The 24572-nt window shown below is 38.4% G+C and overlaps 1 protein-coding gene across 1 annotated transcript in view; it reads left to right on the forward strand.

The window, feature by feature from the left end:
- The window catches only part of LRP1B (LDL receptor related protein 1B), a 477945-nt gene that overhangs the window by 223801 nt on the left and 229572 nt on the right, over positions 1-24572 (forward strand). Inside the window, exons 8-9 of the mRNA XM_059852348.1 lie at positions 20862-21084; positions 23885-24056. Coding sequence (XP_059708331.1) covers positions 20862-21084; positions 23885-24056 — 395 coding nt within the window. The remainder of the gene's footprint in view (positions 1-20861; positions 21085-23884; positions 24057-24572) is intronic.

Raw genomic sequence — 24572 nt, forward strand, 5'->3', positions numbered from 1 at the left:
GTTCCAACCTCCACTTGATAAAAAGTTGCACACAAACAAGTTTGGGCATTTTCATTCAAGTTAAAGTGGTTGTAGGATTGACTGCAATGCATGATAAGCTAGAGAAAGCAAACCAGAGAAACAGCTGCTGCCAAAAGATCTCTAGAAAATTCTGCTTTCAGCCCCTGCAACTCATTGAGAATGTTGAAGAAAAAAAAGTTCCTGGATTTTATTGTTCCAAGTAGCCCAAACTTGTATTTGTAAACAAATACAACATGGATTATCCTCTAATATATTAAATGGCAAGTGTTGTATTGTAGAAAGATAAGGATTGAAATCCCAGGCAGAATTGCAAACCTCTTTGCTTACAGTACAAAAGATTGCCCACCTCAGCATCTGTTCAACATCTGTCCCCTGAAGGTAATGAGATAAACACAGGACAAACAACAATAAATATCTGGCAATTAATTCACCTGGAGCCATGGGGAATGACACAAAGCTGCAATCCAGTTACTGGGGCTGGGCCACAGATAAATGAGAGTATAACACTCCAAAAATAAATATAAGCTACAATCACAACAATTTTGCCTGAGTCAGTGCCTGATGTGTGGGGTTTGTGAAGGTTGAACTGGCTTGTTAGCAGCCAGCTTTGGAAATTTTTGGATTGCATTTGAGGGTTTCTAAAAGCTGAATGGGAAAAGTAGTTTCATACCTAGACTATTGTACCACACATAGATGAGATTTTGGGAGAGCTGCCTCAGAGGTGTGGTTTTACACTGAGAGAAAAAGAATTGCACCTACAAATAAACCCTTAGAGGTATTAGCTAAAGCATCCTTTATAGAAACACCCCCCATACTGTTCTCTTTGTATTTTCATTTTAGTAATTCCGAGGCCTAGAATAGCACACAGCTTGATTGCAGTTTGTGAAACTCCTTTCTATTTATCACTCTCACATTCAAATGCACCTTAAATGCTCAGCTGAATAAATACAATGCAGATTACTGCTTGATGTATTAAATGCCAAACACTATTTTGCCAAAAGCCAAATACCTCTTTGTGTTTTGGCTCGCCTCCATATTCACACACACTGGGGCTTAATGATGAGTTTTTATTCTACCATGATATTTCTCTGCAAGGGTGTTCCAGGGGAAAAGAGACCATAAAAAAAGATGTGAACTTCCCAGTTACAGAGCCTTCTCTATGATCAAGTTTAAATGGATGGGTTTGAATGTCTTGAGGCTATTGCTGCTCTCTTCAATTTCAAATCACATTGGAAAGCTGTAGAAGGGAAAGTACAATTTAGTGCTTAAAATGAGTATGGACAGACGTGGAAAAGACAATATGAAATGCCAGCTTGTAGAAAGGGCAGTAAAAATAATCTGAGGTCAGACAAGCAGATACAATTCAAAGTGCAAAAGGAGCAAATTGGGTGAGAGGGGACGAAAGTACACGAAGAGTGGACAAACTTATTTGGGGGAAAAATGAGAAGAGAAAAAGGAAAGAAGGAACCAAGCTAAGAAAGCTTCAGCATGAAGAACATCATTAGGTTGTTGCAGACAGGCAGAGGGATTAGAAAAGAGAAAAGCTGTGATCCTGCACATTGCTGTAAATTCCTGCAATGTGTGGATGGTTCCCAGGGCACAGGTTTGGTTTTGATTTACAGGTGTTAAGGGGAGCTGGCCTCAGTTTGAACCCTGGCTGTCTGCTCTGGAGAAGCCTCTCCAGGATGGCCACTCTGCACCTCCCCAAGTGCACAATTCCATTTCTTTGTGCTTCTTTACTTGGTTTTACTCGTTACCAGCAAAGTACCACTGTAAAATCAGATAATGAAGTCTTACAGACCTCTTAGAATAAAAAATATGACAGCTAATAATAACCAGGGGCACCTGAGCTGTATTTTCTCCTCAGCATGTGGTGGGTTTGAGAGCTCATATTAGGTTTGCCATGGATGAGAAAGATAATTTAGCCATTTTCTATCTGCTGAAGGAGAAATAGTGGAGATAGAAGAGCTATGACAGCAGCTTTCCTATGTTTATGAAGTTGTAGGCTCTGTCTTACTGTCAGGTAAGTAATTATGTGCAGTTACAAAGTGTGCACGTATTAAATAATCCTAGGTAACATTTTCAGTCTTCCAAGCAGCTCGAAAGCAGCTCTGATCCTATTTCAATGACATTTTTACTCAATGTCTTCCTACATACAGTCACACAGACAGATTATATGTTCCTGAATGTGCACCTCTCTGAACACCCAAAGGAAAATGAAAGGAATATATTTTTGTGGTGGGAAAATAGCTGCTCTAGTGCTGTGACACAAATCTCCATTTGTTAACTGTCTATGGCTGAATTACATTTTAATTTGAGCAACCTGCTTTTGTTTAGGTAAAGAGAAAATAGGAGCCACGAATGGGCCACTTCACATAGAGCAGAATTACACAAATTGTAGGAGCTTTGATTTTCTCTTACTCTTGGATGGGACCCAATTTTTTCTTGATGAGACAAACTCTAGCATTTCACATCTGGTGTCCTGCTGGTGCTTCATTTTGCTGTTGTGATGCTGCAGAGAAATAGAGCTCCTAATTTGCAGTTTGAAATCCACAGGTGTTGATAGGAAGCTTTTGCCACTGCAGTGTAGTATGGATTTCTGCAAGTGGTAAGAAAACCCTGAGATGAAGATTGCAGAATCTTTCTTTTCTAAGCAGAGTTCTTACAGGTTTTGGAGATGATCCTGTTTTTCAGTATTAGGAGTAATGACTGTCACTGTCAGTGCCAAAGCTCTGGGGAAAGATGTTTCGATTTGGGCTGGGAGGGACTGGGGAGGAAAGAAATTGTACTTAACTCTCCTCAGTCACTGCTTGTTTGCAACCAAAATAAGTAAAATGAGAGCTGCTCCAGCCCTTTTTACACCAATACACCTGACTCCTGGAACCAGCACCATCCTGGAAGAGATATTTTCAGGGAAGGTGTACACAGGGAAGTGCCAGCCCCTGGGAATTCTGGAGGAGAAGGGAAGGTGAATTGGTTTTTAGAGTGCTCAGCAGCCCCTTTAGCTGGGGTAGTGCTGGCACTCAGTCCAGCCCTAATGGAGTTTTGTGTGCAGTGCTGAGCTCAGCCTGGTGCTTTCCTTATTTTTTTACCTCTCTGTGAAAGTAAATATTCACAGAATCCCTGGGTTGGAAGAGACCTTCAAGATCATCAAGTCCAACCCAGCCCCAACACCTCAACTAACCCCTGGCACCCAGTGCCACATCCAGGCTTTGTTAAACACACCCAGGGGTGGGGACTCCACCACCTCCCTGGGCAGCCATTCCACAACTTCATCACTCTTTCTGTGAAAAACTTTTTCCTAATATCCAACCTGTATTTCCCTGGACACAGTTTGAGACTGTGTCCTCTGGCACAGATCATTCAAATATGATCATTTAAACCCAGTACCATCAGGTCCAAGCCTCTCAAGTGCTGAACAGGCTCACACTGGGATGGTGAGCTCACCCCCGAGCTCTGGGGGATGGCCATGGCCTGGATTTTCTGCTTCCACCCTTTCCCTAAACTGATTATTAGGCAAACTGTTCAAATTTCAGGTTCTCTGAAGAACTTGGTGTTCATGGAAGGTACTTTGACAGGAATTTGCTATAAAATCAGGGTAGAAAAGGAAAGATGTTGAAGTTTTGTCTGAGAGGCGAATCCAACCATTCTGGTTTCCTGCATATATATATCATATCTTCTCTGTGGCTATATATTATTTTCCTAGGTAGAATGCCTCATGAAAACTTAGCCAGCTGTAATTACTTCATTCCTTTAATTGCAAAGAAAAAGGCTTAAAAAAACCTGTGAAAATGTCCAGTGGAGAATCCTTCCTCTGGTGCTACTGAGTTTAGACATGGCTTAGAAGGTCGTTCCAGTTCTGGTTTATGTGATTTTAACTCCTGTTTTCTGTTTCTAGCACCATTTTCCCTCACAATAAATAAAGCAAAGGTTGTGCCACAGCTCTCTTGGCACCAGGAGTGTTTTGCAGGGCACCTGTCAGAGGTCACTGGCTGCCCACAGCCTGGCCTCTCTAGGTGAAGCTGTCTGTGTTGCATATTTTCATATGTGGTACAGTTTAAAGGGAAAAAAAATCATACACAGAATTAGTTTTAAGTCTTTCCTAATTGTATTTTTAATCATAAGATTGGTGACATTTACCTTTCATTGTGTCATTTTATTTCTCATTTTGTGCTTCAAGCGAGTGTTCCCCAAACTCAGTGCTGCTTCAAACTGCTTAATCAAATGAAAATGCTTATTTTCCATCACTGGATTTATAGCTACAGTCATGATAGATTAAAGAAAAAAAAATTCTCAACAGTTTTGTGACAGCAATGAAGAAATATTTCAAGTCATTATATGCATTTTAAAATTCATTGTGTGCTTAAAATACAGTGTATTTATCTACGTGCACTGAGAGCTCTTTTCAAGAATATGCAATTGCTCTTTATTGAATGCCAAACTCTAAAATCTCAAAAACAAGCTGGATGAATTAAACCTTTCATTTCCCAAATGGGGACATCTGAGACTGCTCAGCCTTCGTGGCTCCCAGTCAAGGGGCAGTGCTCTGAAACGGGGAGGTGAGGATAAATATCTAGTTAAGGAGCTAAGGAGTAGTGTGAAAAAGAGATGGATAAAGAGACATGAAGTAAAGGTGGGAATTAAGGAGACCAAAAAAAAAAAAAAAATAGAAGAATGTCTCTTCTTTTATTCTGGTTACAGATATAAAGAAATAATATAAAGAAATTTCAATATTTAAAAAAGAAGCCTTGTTCAAGTGGGGCAATCTCAGTCTTTAGCTTTATTGTACAAGTGTTTTCAATGCTCTTGGGAAACTGTGCTACACCTATTATTAAACTGGAATATTAATATTTGATTGGAATATTTACTGTAAGCAGTGATGGGGCAGTGTTTTTGTGAGAGAACCCACAGAACCTGTGCATCTTTCTCTTGTAGGAAGTGCACATTCTTGAAAACTGAACTTTGCCTCCTACGTGCAAAAGCCAACAGGATCTCACCAAAAATTTAAACAAGGACTTATGAGCACAAGACTCTTCAGCTGTAAAATCTAAGTCCCCTGGAGAGAATCCTTTGTGCAGAAATATGGCTGGGAAAAGGTGAAACCAAAAAACTGAATCAATGTTTTGATAAAATCTTGCCTTAATTACAGCAGCTGCCACTGTGGCTCTGTGGCAGAGACCTAAAACCTTGACCAGAAACGTAGAGGAGGATTTCATAAAACCTTACCAAAACTCAGTTTTTATCAAGCTTTCTAGACATGTGTTTAGCAGAAGGCAGAACTGAGCACTTTGTGTTTCTAAATTCTTGGGGTGTGTGACAGGCACAGAGAGTCCTCCTCGTCTTCTGCAGCACATCAGCTCAATTCTCCGTGAGCCCAATGAGCTCATTTTGAGGTTTATACTCAATAGAGTTATAAATTGTTTGATGTCAATGCAGGGCTTGAGAAGTGAAAGCAAATATTTGCTGTACCTGGCAAACAAGGAGATGCCAATACGTCTCTGTCTCCCGTGACGTGTTGAAGCTCCAGGCACGCTGCCTGCTCGGTGTTCAGCAAAGACCCAGCTACAAACAGATGGGGAAGGCACAGGTGTAAGAGCTAAAACAACACTGGTTTTCCTTCCTGTTTTCATACTTGTCAGTTCTGTGAGCTCACTGCTCTACATTTCAACCTCCCCACCTCTAAAATGCCGGCCTGTTGCTGAGTGCTTTGAGAAGGATGACAATTAATGAGTACTTGTTACGAATGACTGATTAGTGATGGGATTTCTATTAGGAAAACCTGAGAAGAGGCTTAATAATATCATCCTTTTCAGTCCTCTTACCCTCTGAATTTCTTAGCTCTCTTGGATCACTGACCTTGTTATGTGGCATCAGAGAATTCATTTGAAAAACGGCTGCTAATAAAGCACGTGTGTATTCTGCTCTTCTGGCTTCCATTTCTGTGCTTCAAACAGAATGTGTTCAAACTGGAGCACAGATTAATGAACATCTCATGATGTCCAGTGATCTGTTATGACAATGGAAGAGCTTCATGTCCAATTATTTATTTCTATAAATAGCTGGTGTTTTCACAAATATGTGATGGCAGTGTGCCATTGAAAACATTCTGAGCGTTGATTTGAAGCAGCTTATCTGTTTCTGGATATGAGGATAGCTGGATATCCTTAACAGATTAGGAAAACACAAAATAAACACTACAGGTACTGACCTTTTGAGCTGCTTCCTTCAGTTTAGGCTACTCCTAAGTATGAAGAGAGCATTTTCTATAAGGAATCACCTGATATCTGGGATTTCTAGCACCAAAATTGATTGTGCTTTTGTTTTGTTTGTTTACAAAGAGAGTTGAAACATTTTTATCTCTTAATGTTTCAGAAGTTGAGGTGATAGGGAGAACTTTTTCTGTCCTGCAAAAGATTTTCTGCTCTATTTCGAGGTGAACCTGGGAACTTTCACAGTTACCATGAAAAAGGAAATATCTTGGGAAAACCAAGGCCACAGGAGATCCTCATGTAATGTCTGGTACTTCCAAATCCGAGTATCTCCACTCCTCCAACACACCAGACAAGTGTTTAGCCACCAAATATTACCTTTTTGAAGCTTTTTTTTAACATGTAAATAAATAATTTTCATTAGAGATGAGAAACTTTTTGTCTTACTCATACCTGTTTTTATTGATTTTGCTCTCTCTTCTGTTTTAGATAGTAAGTTTCAGATGGAAATTTTGGGCCAGGTTCTCTGCTGTAGAAGTAGGTACATGGAGATTTGAAGACCTCATCAAGTCAGCAACAGATTTATCCCAGCCCTTGGAGTATCTGGTACTCTCTGTTACCCTCTCACCAGAAAACGTCATGAGATGCTAAAATCACTGTGCTTGATAAAATATTAAAGCAAAATCCCTAATGCAGAGTAATTAGCCAATAAACCAAAGAAATGCCCCGCTCTCTCCAGGAAATACTTATTTTTGATTGAATTTTTCCTCACCTTTGGAACTGTCCTTAGACTTTCAGCTGTTATTTAGATACTGAGGAGAGTGCTGCCTGTTCCTAGACATGTTCAATAGCACAATGCTCAGATGGCAATTTATTTCCTCTTTACAGCTGTCTGATGCTTGCAGATTAGATGTTCCAGCCTGGGCTTTGAGTGACAGAGTTTTGGGAGCATGTGTTGAACATACCCTGACTTATTTAATTGAGTTCAGCTCATAGCACAGCCTCAATTACTAGTTTAATTAAGAAGAAGAAAATAAAAAGGGAAAAAAATGGAACCAAATAATAGCAGGAAGGATGAAGTTTTGAATTATAATTGAGTGGTGCTTCTGTGTTCAGAGTTCTTGGGGTTCATCACTTGTGTGGTGAGACCTCGTCTGACTTGACAGGGATGGGACTGGATCTCAGTGACTTGGGAAGCAATCAGGATTTCCAAAAAGAGCTGAATCCCAGGGGTTTATTCCTTTTATTGGTGTAGTTTCACAGGGGATTGGGCACCATCTGATCTGCTGTGCTGATTGTCACTGCTGCTGTCTCCCCATTATGCTTTGACAAGCAAGCACCTCCCTTGCCAGGTGCCATCAAGAAGCAGGTTGAATCAAGCAATTACTGCTTGCTGAACACAGGAGCAGCTCTTAAGGAATATAAAGTAGTATCCTTACTGCTCTTCAGTCTTCCCTCTCTTGGAAAAAAAACGTGAAAAGACCAGGAGCAGATCTTTTAATAAGGTAAGAAAGGAAATGAGTGCTCTGCAGCAGGTGGTGCCTGTGTGTCCCAACCCAAGCTGTCTTCTGCCTCTTCACAGAGAGCAGTGAGGAATGGGAGTGATTATAAAGTGCTGGAGGTTGTGAGATGATTCACTGGGGTCTGTCAGAGGAGGACAATTTTGGTGAAGCAAAGGGAGGGGAAGAAAGCCCCAAGTTAATCTGTGCTCCCTTCACCTCAGGCTGATTAGAGTAAATTCACTTCTATTGCAGGTAATATGCAAAGTAGGTATTAATTATAGTTCTGGCATCAGGCAAAAATAATGCAAAGAATTTGTTTCATTAATGATGCCTGTGGATTAATGCTTTTATCCTGTAATCAAGCAAGCAAACAGGCAGTGCCCTGAGCCCCTCCAAATCCCACCAGGCTGTTTGCTGATCCACTCTCACTCATGTCAGTGTATTTCAGTTTTGTCTTAAAATAAAGAAGTTAAGCCTTCCTGACAGGTAGGCACACCATGATCTGCTTTCAGGCTGTCTGCTGCAGAGAGAATCTTCTCCTCAGACTGTATCAGCAGTTTTAATAAAAGCTTCTCCATCAGTTCCTCTTGGGCTGCACGTGCAGGTGCCTTCCTTGTGTAGCTCAAGCTCCTTTCCTGCTGTCACTCAGTACATGAGATATCAGGAACTCAGCATTTGTAGTGGGGTTTATATTGTTTCTTCTCCTAAAATGAGATAATTAGTTAATTAATAAAACTAATAAGTTAAGCAGCTCTAAAATGCAACTGTACTAATCACTGTGTGCCTGGTGGACTGGAGTCTTGGGGAGCAGTGGTATTTTGAGCAAGGAAAAAGTGATTTAGTGAGCACTGATGTGACCAAAAGCCTGTGAGACTGAGTGGCATGAATCATAATTATGCTAGAATTACTTTTTTCATATAGTATTAATGACATCAGCCATAACTTACTTCTTTGAGTTCTGAAATTGTCTTAGAATTGATAATAAAATAGGTGGGGTAGTGTGGATGAGCTGTCAGTTCATGCTGGCATAACCTAACTGCTTTGCACATTAATATAGTCCTGTACTTGGCCAGAAAAATATTTTTATTTTATTTTTACTGAAACTGTTTCTTCATTTTTTTTAATTTTAGTAATTTTCAGAAATTGTCTTTCTATCTAATTCTTTGTGGGATAGGTTGGTATTTGAAAACATTATTACAGAGATGGTGCATGCAGCCATCACTGGGGTGTACAAATCCCCCCCTTTTTCTCCTCATTCTGCTTGGAGCCAGAGCTGCTAATACATCTCTACATTTCTGGTGTTGCAGAAGAGTAATCAGGAGGTAGATTTGTTTGCTGGCTTCAAAATTGCTCATGAAAATCCTTCCCTGAATCAGGAAATCCAGGAATGGGTTCATTGTGTGCTGCAGAGGAATTGTGGGGTGGGTGGGGTGGGGTGGCCCTGTGTGTCCCATTCCTCAGAAACATGGACAGCCCAGGGCACACAGAGTGGAGCAGGGCAGGAGGGGAAGTGCTAAAGTGCCCTGTATTTTTCTGTTCTTTTAATCATTGATGCTTTGTGACTTTCTGGAATTCTTTCCATGCTGAACACGCTATTGCTCCATGCTTTTATTCCCAGAGAACAAGGAGGAGTCCAACTCTCATTGCAGAAAATTTCTGGTTGACATGAATGGATAGATGGATAGATGGATAGATGGATAGATGGATAGATGGATAGATGGATAGATAGATAGATAGATAGATAGATAGATAGATAACCCAATAATCCCCTGAAATAATATTTATTTTGTTGTTGAATATCTTGGTCAATTTTTACCATGGTTTTGCAGTTTCTCTGGGAGGAGACAAGGAATTTATTTTATTTATTTTATTTCTGTCTTCATTTGTTTGATTTCAGCTAATCCCTTCATCGTTTTTGTAAATAAAGCATAATTTTTTGCTACCACATTTTGCCAACTGCTTAAAAAAAATTCTATAAATGTGTTTGGAGCAGAAGTGGATGCTGTGCCTCTGGATCAGCTGACAGCATCTTTAATCCCACAATTCCCATGTTGCTTCTTGCAGCCTCTTATTTAATTCATTACTTATGTTCACAGCTCTGTAACAAGCACAGTGAGTGTATTACACATATGGCTTTTCTATGAAGTACTTTGTCATGCCAGCACAGGTTTGCACTGCTCTTCAAATGGCACAAACCTCATGTGGAAAGTGGCCATAGATAATTCAGTAAATCAGGATTATTAGAATGATCTGCTCTATTGAAAAGGGAAATTTCAAACCAATGACTGAAATAAATAAATATAAGCATATTTATCACTTTGAACATCAAAATACAGCACCTCCAGCAGTTCACTGTTACACTCCAGTCAGTATCTCCATATCATTACACACCACCACTGAAACTTTTTTGTCTTTGTGTTCTTCTTGGCACTCAGTAAATCTTTCAGGAAATGTCTGTGAAAAGATTTCCTAACTAGAGCCAAAAGCAGGAACTCCTTTTGACAATTATGTGTATAATTTCTCTGCCAAATTAGAAATTTATTAAGTAATGTGGCAGATCATTGATGGGCTCTCAGCTGGGGAACCTTGGGAAGTCAAAATGGAAATATTTCTGTTGTTTATATATTTGTGTTACAAATCAGCACTCCTTGACTTTAAACCCTGAATATATGCACAGCTTTCTAGCAGCTTCATATTAGTTCTAGCAATTAGGCACTAATTACTAGTGGTATCATAAATAATTCTGCCTTCCCACTAGGCCTTGCTGCTGTAAATTAAAGGTTAACAGATCAAGAATAGATTAACAACAGCAACAGCACAAGAGCCTTCTCCATGGTGAAATAAAACCAATTTTGTTGACACTTAACTGAAATTGAGTTCTGTTTTGTAGTGCCTTAAGAAAAAATATCATGAAGATTTAAAGATTGTGTGATCTCAGAAGAGATAAAATAATGCAAATACAATGCTTCCAACTTAATTTCAAATATTACAGTTCTGTAAAAATCCTGCTTTGCTTTTTCTTTCTACTAACTTGATAATTTGTTGCCTATGATCTTTGTTTTAGACAAGACTTTGGTTTGGGGTTTGGGTTTTTTATAATTTTAATTTGCAATTACAATTTTGGGGAGAATATGATTCATTTACTCAGTAGTTAATGAGGAAGCAAAACTGCCTATTTTTACTTGCTGTCAAATGCCAGGATGAGAATGGAATCAGGTCATTCCCTTGTTGCTGACTTTAAATAATGCTCCAGGTAGGAATTTGTAGTGGGAGGATTTGTAGCTCTGAGTCCTGCACAGAGATGTGCCATCAATGAGCCTGGTGTGGACCAGCAGCATCCAAACCAACCTCTGCAGCAGAAGATATTTGAAATCCAGAAATATATTTGAATATTGAAATGTTTCAAATATTGAAAAATATCTGAAACATCAGATATTCAAAATGTAAGTTCTAATATTCACTTCAGAACTTATTACTTTGCAAAAAACCCCCACAAACATTAAAAAAAAAGAGATATCCAAACAGGGGAATTGAAGTGCTGGAGAGGAATCTTGGTTTTATTTCATTTTGTGCAGTTATAGTTTGGCTAGACACATTTTTTTTATTGGTGAGGCCTGAGTATTTCTCGTTGGTTTTAACCACAGGAATCATCAATTGAATTGAAATAATTCAATTAATAATAATTCTGCAAAGTTTACTGCATCACCCCAAAGGAAGGCCAGAACACAGATCAGTTCTGGCCATTGCTGCCAAGCACAAGCTGTCTGTTTTCTGCTGTCTATTTTCTGTTCTACTCTGTGATAAATAACCACTGGCACAATGTAAACCAGCTCAAGGATTGATTGTGTTAGCAGTGTTTGCCTGCAGAGATCAAATAGTAAATGGTTTTGCTCCTCTTTGGCATAAGGTGAAATCATTAACATGCATAAACTTAATTTGAAATAATTTTTTATTGCTTATTATTTATTCTAAATATTAAATTAGAATTTGTGTATGTATTGGAAATATAAATTTCAGATGTTATTTTGTCAGAATAATCTTTTTTACAGCCTCATCTTTTCATCATCCAAGATAATTTTCAGCTTTGATGTCATTGATTATATTTAATGGTTAAAAGATTGTTTAATGGTAAAATGGTTGACTATATTTAATGACTTAAATCTAACCCAAGAGCTTTGAGAGCAGGGGCACTGAGGGATATACCAGCAGTGTTACTGCCCACAGCATGCAGAAAAAACAAACAAACAAACAAAAACAATAAACCAAAAATAAAAAAAAAACAACCAAAAAACCATAAAACACCCAACCAAACAAACAAACAAAACCAAAGCCAACAAAACAACAACCACAAACAAAAATACAAACAAACAAACAAAAAGGCTAAACCACCCCTTAGATGAGAAAGAAAGAATAGCCCAGCATCCAGCAGCAGCTCCCACAGCAAACCTGCCAGCTTCCAGCTGTGTGCAGTGCTGGGATTTTCAGAATTTGGAACATCACTGCATTTCACAGCACTGATACACCTTTCCTTGAATTTGCTGGAAGGAAAAAAAAAAAAAAAAATCCCCCTCCCTTCTGTTGGCTGCTAACTCATCCTAACTTAAACTCATCAGTTCTCAGGGTCTGAAGCCTTTGGGATCTAAAGTCTCAATGTAATCCTGGCCTTTCTGCCTGGGAAGGAGCCCTGAGATTCCTAAAGCTTGCATACTGTGGATTTTTGATTAATTTAATGTAATCCTACATAATGATGATTATTGTAGCATTTTCTGCATAAGATGGATGAGACAGGTTCTCAAATGCCAGCTATTACTGACATTTAATCTGGTATAGGTCATCAAATACCAAGGTGGAAGAACTGTTTTAATTTATTTTTTCTCATTAATAATACATTTAAAAGAAATTAATATTGCAAAAATGTTTCCTTTTTTCATTGCTTGTCACTAAGTGGGAAAAAGCTGGGTGACAGAAATCACTTGGTTGAGGACAAAGCATCCTGTATTGTGATTGATGCTGGTGGTGTGGAAAACATGATTTTAAATCCCTGACAAACTGAGTGGGCCCATTTTCCACATTTCATAGTGCCAAATGCTCCATGCAACCATCATTTATTTCTCAGGCTGGGTTGAAAAGGCCATGTCTCAAATTCTGGGAAGGAAAAGGCCCTGGAGAAGGGAGGCTGTGTTTGGGAAATGATGGCCTCCTGTGTCTAGACAGTCATTTTTAAACAAGGACTTGCTGCTGGTGCTGTCCTGATTTGCTCTGAGCCTGAGCTTAGCTCTAGGACAGAAGTTAAACCCTCCCAACTCCACACTGCTTTAGCCTGAGGCTCCTCAGGCTGCAAGACAAACACAATTTCAGGGATCTTCTTTACTTCTACCTTTATTGCCCTACAATCACTGAACAATTAATGAAAACTTTCCCCCTCCCTCCCTCCCCCCCCACAAAAAAATCCTAATTTCAAAGTAATTTTTAATATTGTCTCTTTTCAACTAAAGGAAAAGGTTATTTATTAAGTGGAGGGAGCAATAGAGTCTGACTGCACATAATATCTTGTGAAAATTAAATACCTCCAGGAAAAGTGCTGCATTTATTTCTCCTGTGAAAGAGCTTTGGTACAATAGTGAGGAAATCTTTGAAAATCAGGGTATGAATATGTGTATTCTGCTCTGTACATAAAAGAGTGCATGTAAAGAGTATAAAAGGTCACGTGGCACCATTTTGATGCTCCAGAAATCATTCAAAGCAGAATAATCAAAAAATTGCACATTAAAATACCTATCTAGAGTTGGGTTTGAGGGATAACAAATATATCAGAGCCTGAGTTGCCAATGAAGAAAGAGAATTTTAATTTTCAGTGGCAAAATTATTTCCCTGCATCTTGTACATGTGGTAAAGGAGTGGAAATGGGCCATCTTAACCTCAAAAATAAATAGGATAATCCAAGACCTATTCATCATCATGTTCCACATTTCAGTATCTCTAACATCAGTGTATGCTTTGAATGTAAACACATATTTTGTAACTATATAAAATCTGCTAAATATTTTCTTTACTTTAGAGGGGGGTTATATCTACTTTTTAAATATGTGATGGAGACTTCATGGTATCATTTGGATGTCACAGTAAAAGTCTACCTAAATGTTGATAGAAGGCCATGTAACATGGCACTGTGTTTATAAAATGATTTTTTTAGTGGATCAGCACATTGATTTGGCACAGCTGGTTTGTGATAAAATGGGAATAATCAATGTTTCTTCATTTCTGTTCTAATTGATGAGCTTGTAGTTGCACATGGGGAAACACATTTAGTTTGAAAGGACTCCTAATTCCAAATTTCTGTGTCTGATTTAAGTCTGAATCCTTACATTTTCAGATAAAGGGCAGTAATCTGAGAAATAAATACTGATTCAAGTTCAGGGCCCTTAATGAATCCAGGAATAAATCTGCAATGTGTCTTTCATTTCAAACTGACAGTTATTAAAACTTTGCATGTATTTATGGAATAGAAATGTGGCTGAAGAGGTAATATTGGATTTACTTATTAAAATTTCATATTGGGAATAAGTTTGGAAAATTCAGAGAACATGCTTTTTATTCAGAAAATTTATTTGTGCACAAAATTGCTCAAGGTAATTAGATTATTTTAATGAAAAGATATTGCATTGTATGTAGACAGAAAGCAGGTTTAAGCAAGTATAAATTTGATATATTCTAAGGGATGCACTTTTTCAAGAGTATATCCCATTGCTGTAGTCTTGATATTGGAAAAAAGAAAAAACAGACAATTCTTGTGATGAGAGTGCAAGACAAACTTTCTCTGCAATTTTATCCACAAGCAAAACCTGGGAACTGAACTTCCATTTCTCAGTGTGTTTGATTTATTGCTGTTATATTCCAGATGTGCTTTTTTTGAGCATGTACAGCCACAACTACTCATAAATGGAGAGAGAAATAGAACATGGTTGGATTGCTTTGGGTTTATTACATATTTAAATATTAAATATGTAACACAAAATATGTAATATGTATATAGATAATATATAAGATAAAACATTTCATATTTTACATATTCCTCTGCATAGGAAGAAGTAGAGCTTGTGTGAGAAAGTTGCAACTGTGACAAAACATCATTAGACAGAAACTGAGCTGTATATCTTTCTGTGCTATATCCAGAGATGGTAGATGAGTGCACAGGACAGGCATCTGCACTCTCACCCTTCAGAACAAGCATATTTGGGTGGGAAAAGGAGGGGCAAGCACTTTGAAGGATTCTTATGAACTTTCAATATGTATATTTGATTGACATCCCTAAGGCAAATAAAGGCTTTTATACCCTCTGTCGTGGAAGGGATCAAACTTGAAGAATAACATGCAGGATTGCTAAAACAATTGTGGAGTACAGTCATAACAATACAATAAACAACCATACTTGATTGGTAAATTGTGTTCACTCTACAGCACCTCAAAAATTCACATTTCTGTGTCTATAAGGAAATGGGGGCTGGGGGGACCTGTTGATGGCAAACCAATTTAGCTTTCTAACAGGCATATTTTTGTAAATGGATGATGAAAAGTTTAAACAGAAACAAACAAACAAATATGACAACTTGCATCTTCTTTAGCAGTGAACCAGAATGGCTTTGATTTTAATCCATCCCCAAATTCTCAGCTACTTTCCCCATTTGCTGCTCAGGCCTCCACCCCTGTGCCTCCAAATAAGAAAACTTTTGTTTGAATTGGCAATTTCCCTGCAAAGAGAAGTGTATTTCATGACAAATGTCCCCCCTGGGGGCTGAGTTTTGCTGATTTTTGCCTGTTGCTGTGCAGCAAGCAGTGAGTGGAGCTGGGCTCTGCGTGCTGAGAATGAGTTGTCTGACTGGGTTTTACTTTTATCTGCAGCTCGACCCTGTGCTGCTTCCTGCCTGGCACTAAATCTGTAGCTCTCTAGGAGCAGAAACCATTATTATTTTACTCACTACTAGATTTCCAAAATGCCAGGAACATTTGGAGCATATGTCTTCCTTTACGCTGCAGAAATCACAGAGGAGCTTTAATAGAATTTCACTCCCGTGCAGCACAAAAACATCCACTCCATATTTCCTTCCAATATCAGTTCCAAAAAAAAAAAAATAAGGCACTTTGCTGGAGAGCCAAAGAGTTTCTAACCCCCCAAAATAGTGTGGGAAATTATCCTCCAGGTGATGGATGCTGCCTTGTGCTGGAAAGAAGCAGAGGAAGGAGAAATCCAAATCCCCAAATCCAGTGGTATTTCAGTTCCTCCTCTGGGGAGAAATTTCCCTTTGCCCCAAACCTGAGAATTGCTCTCAGTGTGTGTGTGTGTGTGTGTGTGTGTGTGTGTGTGTGTTCTAGCAAGCAATGCTCTCCAAGTTCCTAAAATCTGGGACTCTGAGGACCATGGATGATTTATTACCAAAAATGGGCCAAATCTGAGGGTGACCCATTTCTTTTGCTTTAGATGTGGTTGAAAAAGAAAACTGCTGAGCCCAGAAACCAACCTAAACATCATCAGAGTTCAAAATGCTCCTGGGCCATGCTAGAAAGCTTATTATTAATTAAATGGGATGGAAACGAAATCAAATCACATTCATTTTTAAATGCAGATGAAATCAGGCACAGGACAGTGTGGCAGTCCCCTTGTGAGAATGCAGCCAGTGGATCACTCATAGCACAGGCTGCAGGAGAACCCCAGGGGTGTTTTCACAGTCCTTTTAATTAGCTGTTTTGATCACCTCCTCTGAAGAAGGTTCCTTGTTCACCACAGTCCCCACAATTTTAGTTATCTTGTTTGTCCTACAGTAAATCTGGATGGTGCCACTCAATGCCAGTGCTGTTCTCATTATGCTTCAAACCAATGAAATTGCACAGCATTTCTCTTAATTCCAATTCAAACTTTTTTCTCCACATCATAACCCTGCTCCTAAATTGGTAAAAAGCCTCTAACTCTTTGTGACTTGTTCATTTTGCTAAGATCAGCTGAATATCTTTAGTTGCCTTCTGTCTTGAAAATGACCCTCAGTGTAATTTCTGAAAATTAAACCCTGTCCTTTCTACTCATAGCTCCTGTTGAGGTGTGCTAGGAATTTTACTTTATTCTAGTTAGGTCTTGTTCAGAGCAGTAACTTGGCCTAAGAAAGCATCCTTTTTTCCTATATATACTTTACTAATTTTCTTCCTATAATATTTCATTGGCTTTTTGTCAAGGAGCTCCAGAATTTGTATTTTTGCCCCCCAAACTCTGATTGTTATGTACAGTGTTTGGCACCTTAAGTGCATTAGAAATTAGCAGTTTTCAGTCATGCAAGTACCCAAATGTAGCTTTACAGGGAAAACAATTCTTTCTCAGCTAATTAAACAGGTGGATTATGACAGAGGTGACTGAAAGCTTGAAAAACAAAAGGAAGTGATGAGAGAGAAGGTTCTGGGCAAAACCAGTGGTGAGAAGGGGTTTGGCAGCTGAGCTAAGGCAGTAACTGTCCTACAGCTGTCTCTGTAAGGAGAGAACAACAGCCCTTTAGAAGCCCTCCTTACATATTTTTGATAATGAAGGGAAGATGTGTGTGAGAGCAGGGCCTGGCAAGTTCACTGTCTCTCTTGTCTCATGGCAGCATTCTTTTGCTCTGGAATTAGCTCTGTTTGGTAACAGATATTGCTCTTTTTAGTCAGTGGGTTTGTCAGGGAGGATTATTTTAAAAGGCTGGAGAGCTGTCATTGCTCAGATGTGCACAAAATAGTCCTTGTGCTCCTAGCTGGAGCCAAACTCTCTGCAAAAGCTCCAGCCATAACTTTTTAAGACTGAGTTGATAGTCTGAGGAGGGTGCACGTAATAGAGGGAAGGATGAGTTTGTATCAGCAGTGTAACAGTGCTATGAAAATAGCAAATGCCATCCAGGGGTGGCTGAGTCTCCAGCTGGTGCAAGGAGGTTGCTGGGCTGTTGTGCACCCCAGTGAACTCAGCTCTGGAGCAGCCAACCCAGTGCTGCCCATGCTTGCTCAATTACTGACCTAAAATTGGAATAACTGCACAGGAGGGCAGCAGAAAGGGGCTGTCTCATGAGAGGAGGAAGTCTGCCTTGCCTTGCTTATCTCTAACTGCTAGGCAGGGGGAAAGAATTTGATTTCCATCTAGAAATAGCTCTGGAGGGGAGCACAGGTGAAAATAGCTGTTTAAGCCAAATAAGCTGCTGCAGAAATCAGTCTGTGTAATTCAGCCTGGAAGATATCACCATTAGTTATTAGCTGTAGAATCCTAACTGCTGGGACCACAGTGAAACCATTCTGGAAAAGTCAAAACAACTGAATACTTATGAGTTTAAATGCCTGCAAAGGACCAGGACTTGATGAAGAAGATTCCCCTTTTTGTTGTTGTTTAACTAGAGGCAGAATTCAGAATTTCCACACAGGAAGTCTATAGCTTTCAAAAGATGACCTGCCTAAATAAAATTCAGTTTAGTGCCAACATTGTTGCTGTTGCAGCAGCCTCAATTAGCAATCAATTAGCCTCGTTGGTAGTCTCAGGAAATGAAGGCTGCAATGGACTCAGCTCTCTGTCAGCCCCAGTGCCCTGAGCTGGGCTCTGCAGGGACATGCACACTGAGTTTTCCTCCCAAAACTGCTCTGTGAATGGGTAAAAGATTTCATTGCCCTCTGCTGAAAATGGAGAGGCAAACCCAGCACCATTTGTGAGCACAAAAATTAGCCCAGAGCTGAAATAAATACTGCACAGTGCATCCTTTAGAGCTCCCAAGGCAAAGGCAGTACAGTGTAATTGTGGGTCAACTTTCTGTGTTAGAAATGCACTTCTGGTTCAAACCTCACTCTAAAAATCTGCAGTAGTCATTAAATACAGAACTGCATTTTAAGATTACACACTAAAGCACTTAATTTTCTTAATTTAATTTTCAAAGCACTTTGATCATGCAACAGCACTTAGGGAACTACTTTCTTATTCTGTCTTTTACCTCTTCCTTTAATTATAAAGTTTCATTTTTGTCAGTCTCAAGGAGAAGAACAATGATTTTTAGTGTAAAAAGACTGTAATTTAAACATGAAGTCATGATAACTTGCACAAATTATGTTATTATAAGACAGATATTGAGGAAAAAATATTCCACAAAATATTCCCCTATTCCACAAAGCTGGAGCAATTTCTTAAAATCTTAAATATTCTTAATTCTTAGATGTTCCTTACTGGATCTATTTGCTATTGACATACAGACATTTTATTTCTTGTCTGATCTGAAAAGATACTCTTGTGGTAAAGGCTAATATATTTTATTTTCTTTTTAACTTTTATTTTAATCTTTAGAAATGTTAAATTATTAATAAAACCAAACACTACACAGTAGAGTCAGTCTGAAGTCAAACTTCAGGTGTTTATAACTGCTGTGTGTCCTTATGTGCATTTACATAAAAGTGTGTTTATAGATTTATTTGTTTGTGAGTGTCTGATCACAGCAAATCCAGTTGGTTCTATGATTCCAAAATGAGCTTGATTTGAATTATTGAACCTTGAGGTACAAAGTTCCATTAAATAACAGAAATCAAATCTCCAGAAGTAGAGATGGTATTCTGGAGTACATGTGACATTTTAACAACTTATTTTAAATATATATAAGTGTTGGCCTTGTTATTTCTGGTGATCCGAATACATACATAAATAAGTGTATATACTACTGAATACACTTTTTTTTTTCTTTCTGTTTTCATTCCAAATTACTTTTGCTTTTCAGGCATGATTTTTACTTTGCAAATATTCTGTGCTGTGGACATTTTGATTTATATAGACCTGGATGTTAAGTTTGTGTATTTAAATACATTCTTAGAGTGCAGCTGGATTAAAGAAGGACAGGACAGGAACTCAGAGTTATTTTGATAAATAGAAATCCCTGTCAGGAAAGGAGTTATCCCTCAAGAATGTTATAGGTAAAGTTTATTCTGCCTTATGGCCTGGTGATGGACTACATGACCTTTCAAAGTCTCCTCCAGCCCTATTTTATGATTCTGAGATCAATTCATTTTGGCATTTGACAGCTCCTGCACATAGACTGTAGATGATTCTAATGCCCTTACTTTTTTAAATTGTTGGGATTTTTTGTATTTTATTTGAATTTTTTGCACTTGAAACACTTTACCTCTAGAATGTATTCTTATTTATTTGAAGACTAAAAATAAAGGATATGGGTTTTGTTCTGCTGTTCAGCAAATAGCCTAAAACTGGATTTTTATGAGAAGTTACAAGGCTATAAATTACTGCTCTGTCACATAAAGATATCTGAAGTTTTATATGCTGTTGATCCAAAGTTATTCCCATTAGTGGTAATAACTAGGAGATAATTCACTTTATTTGGATAATGAAATCCTTGTTCTCAAAGTGGTTTTAGTAACATTCAGCCTGGAATCAGATTATTCTTTACAGCATGTTAAAGTCATGGCAAGGTGGTCTTGAGCCTGCAAGTGTAATTTGTTCTCACAAAGAGGTAATCCTGTTAAAATATTGTCAGGTTAATCAGAATTGATTTGCTAAACCCAGTGAATGCTAATCAAGCATTGGCTTAGGGAGCTTTAGCAGCAAGTTTAAGTCTTTGATAGTTTCCCATTATTCCTGGATGGAATGACTCACTGGGTTTGTGGGAGCATTTTGAAGCCTGAACACCTTTCCAAGGCTGGAGACAAATGTACTACAGACTAAAGCAACTCCTCCAGAAACAGATGTTAAAACACCTGACAGTGGGGATGCCTGCATTTGTTATAGCTTATGTGCAATGACTGTTCTCCAGACAACCTGAGTGCTTTGTGCTTTTGTCACTGTCATCTGTAACTATCCCACCATTTTCTACAAATAGTGGTTTAAATTGAATTTAAGATTGTAATTTTAGAATGTTACATGGTGCATCTGTTTTGGAAGGAAATGCATTTCTTTTACATTTGAAAGATAATTCTGTGTAATTGTTAATTTGTTAGAAGATACGGTGAATTTTAAAAATAATTATGGGGTATATAGGAAATGGAAATGACAAAGAATGAAAACTTCCTTTTTCCAGAGCCAGCAGGAGCTTTGCACTCTGCTCACACCCTTTAAAACTTACAACATCTTATTTTCTTTCAACAGCAAGCTTTTCTTTACAGACTACGGGAATGCTGCCAAGGTGGAGAGATGTGACATGGATGGAATGAACAGGACGTGGATAGTAGACTCGAAAATTGAACAGCCAACTGCTCTGGCACTAGACCTCATCAATAAATATGTGTACTGGCTTGACATCTATCTGGAGAGTGTGGAAGTTGTTGACTATCAGGGGAGGAGGAGGCAAACAATAACTAAAGGCAGACAAGTAGGTATTTATTTGTAAATCAGTAAAAAGTAATAATATCAACATAAATGCACATATGCTAGCAGCTACAGGAATTTCATAATCTGTTACCTTTTTAGTTCAAATGTTTTAGAATTTAAAAGATCCAGCTACATGCTTTGGTTTGTCTGCAGTTTAGCAATTTTGCAACCTATGAATATTTCCATGCAGTTAACAATGCACCCTGTAAGTCACCATTGTTAAAGACCTCAGGAGGGAGAATCTGGGGTGGAGAGGTGCAGAGAGATAAATCATTAATGACAAGATGTCCTTACCCACTCAGCAAGGAGAGACTAACAGGCACAATAATGTGAAATAGAATAGCAAAAGCTATCCACCCATTCAGACTAATCTGGATGCCATTAAATCTTATTTTTGTCGGTGGCAATGATGCTTTTCACAGCTGATCCTGATGTTCAGAGTCATAAAGACAAACTCTGAGGCTGTGAGTCTTGGAGCAGGAGCATTTTAGTCCATTAACCTGGAGAGTGGAAGAGTTCTCTGGCATTTGTGAGTCTTATGTAAATGCAGGGAGAATCAGCAAAGACCAAACTGTTCGTGTCACTACTGGACTGCCAGGTGTGAGCACCAAGTTTGCCTGAGGTTAAACAGAGAATGTAAAGATGTGCAAAAAGAAGAAATGTTTTACCAGTTCTTTGGTCATTTGTTGCTTCCAAGCAATCAGTGTTTAGCAAAATGAAACTGGTTGGACTGTTAACAAAAATAGGCAGAAAATGTGACAAAAAGCAGTCTAAGTGCTGGTTTGGCAAACCCCTTCCTATTTTTGCCAATCTCTCCTTGGTCTTTGACCAATTATGGAACAAGAGGACTTTCAAACTTTTGGCAGGTTGTTTTTTTGGGGTTTTTTTTAAGGTATCATTTTGGATTGGATACTTAAAAAAGCTAAAACCATTTTCAGAAGCTATTAAAAAATACCTTTACAGGCTTCTAACTGAGCTGTACTTCTGTCATAGGAGAGATGCTTGTTCTTCCTCTTCTTACTGAAATTTAGATGCAAAAGAGGATACTTTATCAAGTTCAGAGGAATTTTTCTCAAACCTGACTAAAAAGATGAGATCTCTGGTTTTTGATATGGGTTGAGGGTATTGAGAAGTTTGGCCTCTCCCTGTTGTCACAAATGGCACTGATTGTCTTTCCACTCAAAGGAAGAATTGGTAATTTCAGTATGTTTTGGGCTGCATATGCCATGATCTAGAATGACTGTTCCTCCAAATCACTCCTCATTAGTCCAAGGAAACAGCAGACTACAAAACTGCTCCCAAGAATTTTTAGGGACTAAAATTTATTGTGTAAGTACAAACATGTCAAAGATGTGATTCTGAACAAAACTGGATTCTGTGATTGACAGCCTGGGTGGCTTTTAAAGGACAAACCAGTAATGTTTTTACTCATGCATGGGGTTGCCAGAAAGCTTCATGAGATGTAGAAAACCCAACAAATTAAAAAATAAATACAAATAATTAGATCATTATTAAAAATGTTGCAAAATGAGCCACATAGCTTTAATAGTTTTAATAAAGAAAACCTCTCATGGGAGTTAAATGATAAAGATTTAAACTGAGTGCAAATGGAAATAGGGAAGAAAGGATTGTAATTCAGGGGAGAATTCCACAGTTTGGTACAGATGTGGCTTTATTTTCAAGGCTGTTTTCTTTTCCATCTTACTATAATTGCATTGAATTTCTGTTGGGTCTTAATCAAATGCTTCCAATGATGTCAATTATTATTCCTTTTTCTGGATAAAGACAGAATACAATGGTAAGACTTGGCCAACTGGGGTATAATTTCCAGAATAACTGAAATACTTGATGCACAACAGGGTTTTTTTGTTTGGATTGGGTTTTGGTGACATGTGCCTGAATTTGGGAGTGAATGAGATAAGTAAATACTTTGTGGTGAGCAATGGAATAGTTAAAGTAATAAGATATTCAGCCTGTGAATATCTGAACATCTGCCAAGAAAATTCTCTTTAATTTGTTCAGAATTGCCAGTGAGATATTTTACATTTTCTAAATTTCTAAATCAAGCACGGCTTCTAAATTATTGACCCATTGTGTTTGAGCTGTAATTGTCTAACTACCAGCTATTAGGTAATTTTTAATCAATGTAACCAGACACATCAGAGATTATCACAAATTTAGACTTCACTTTTTGATAAACAAGCACTGCCAAGTGGCCACCACCATATTCAGAGACACCAACACAAAGGGAACACAACAGAGCTGACAGAATTTGTTTATTTCTCATAAAATATTTTCTCAAGAAAATACTCAGCAGGTATATCTTGCACCATTTGCCCTGATTTGATCATAAAATAATTATAAAAAATGGATCAATTACACCTATGAATTGTGTTTTAAATTTCTAAGTTTGCTATATTTATTAGGTAATAATAGTTAATTTATCTTAATCACTGTTAGTTAATGATCGTTAGTTAATACTAATGTAGCTGTTGCACTTTAAGAATGTAAACGATTTTAATTTAAAAAACAGAGAAACTGGTTAATTTGCAGTGTAGAGGAATTTAGATTGCTAAATAATTTGAATTTTCTACCTTTCTTGTATAAAGCTTTTCTAATTACACATTTCACACTACAAGAAGGTGATTTTTAGTGTAATTTTTGTTTATGATTTACAAGTACTCAGAAAGCCTTTTGTGCAGTTTATCACATACAATCCACAGTAGTGTTTGACATGTACAACTCAGGCACATGCCTAAAATATTGAGCTAAAATAATGGCACCATTTGTTTCCTTTCCAGATTAGGCATCTTTGTGGCTTGGCAGTGTTTGAGAACTATTTGTACACAGTTAATTCAGACAGCCTCAGCCTTTTACGGATCCACAGGTACAATGGTACTGATGTTCAGGCCCTTGCTAGGCTGGACAATGCCAAGGAGGTCCGTGTGTTCCAGAAGAGAACTCAAGCAGCAGGTAAGATCAAATTTCCTCTCTCTAGAAAGCACAAAACCAGACAAAACCACTGAGTGCTTGTGCAGTCAAAAAGGTCCTACCCAAAAAAAGGATCTGCAGATGGAATGAAAATTTGTCCTTGTGGCAGAACTTTGTGTTCCTTGAGTTTTGTGTTGCACTTTTCCCGTGTCTCTAAGCTCCAACTCAAGCCTTTCCAGAGAATTCAGTTTGGAGAGCCGCCCAAGGGCCCTGCTCTGCACATTGTGGCACTCAGCACTCTGAGAATTTAACACCTTCAGGATTGTTGGATGTCCAGTGTTGTCCACATGCTTTGGTTCTCAGACCTCAGAGATTCCTGATATCTCTGGGCCTGCTTTTCAGACAGACCCACACCTCAGGTGAGCTCCCATCTTTGGGGCTGCCAAAAAGGCACAGAGGTGTGGGCAGCTGAGCTGCCAGCACAGCCCTGCTGAGAGAGGGAAATGCTGACAGGGTGAATATCAGCTTTGCCATTTGTGAAAGAAATCTTCATTTTCA

The sequence above is a fragment of the Haemorhous mexicanus genome, chromosome 8, assembly GCF_027477595.1.
Source record: "Haemorhous mexicanus isolate bHaeMex1 chromosome 8, bHaeMex1.pri, whole genome shotgun sequence".
Classification (NCBI taxonomy): Eukaryota; Metazoa; Chordata; class Aves; order Passeriformes; family Fringillidae; genus Haemorhous; species Haemorhous mexicanus.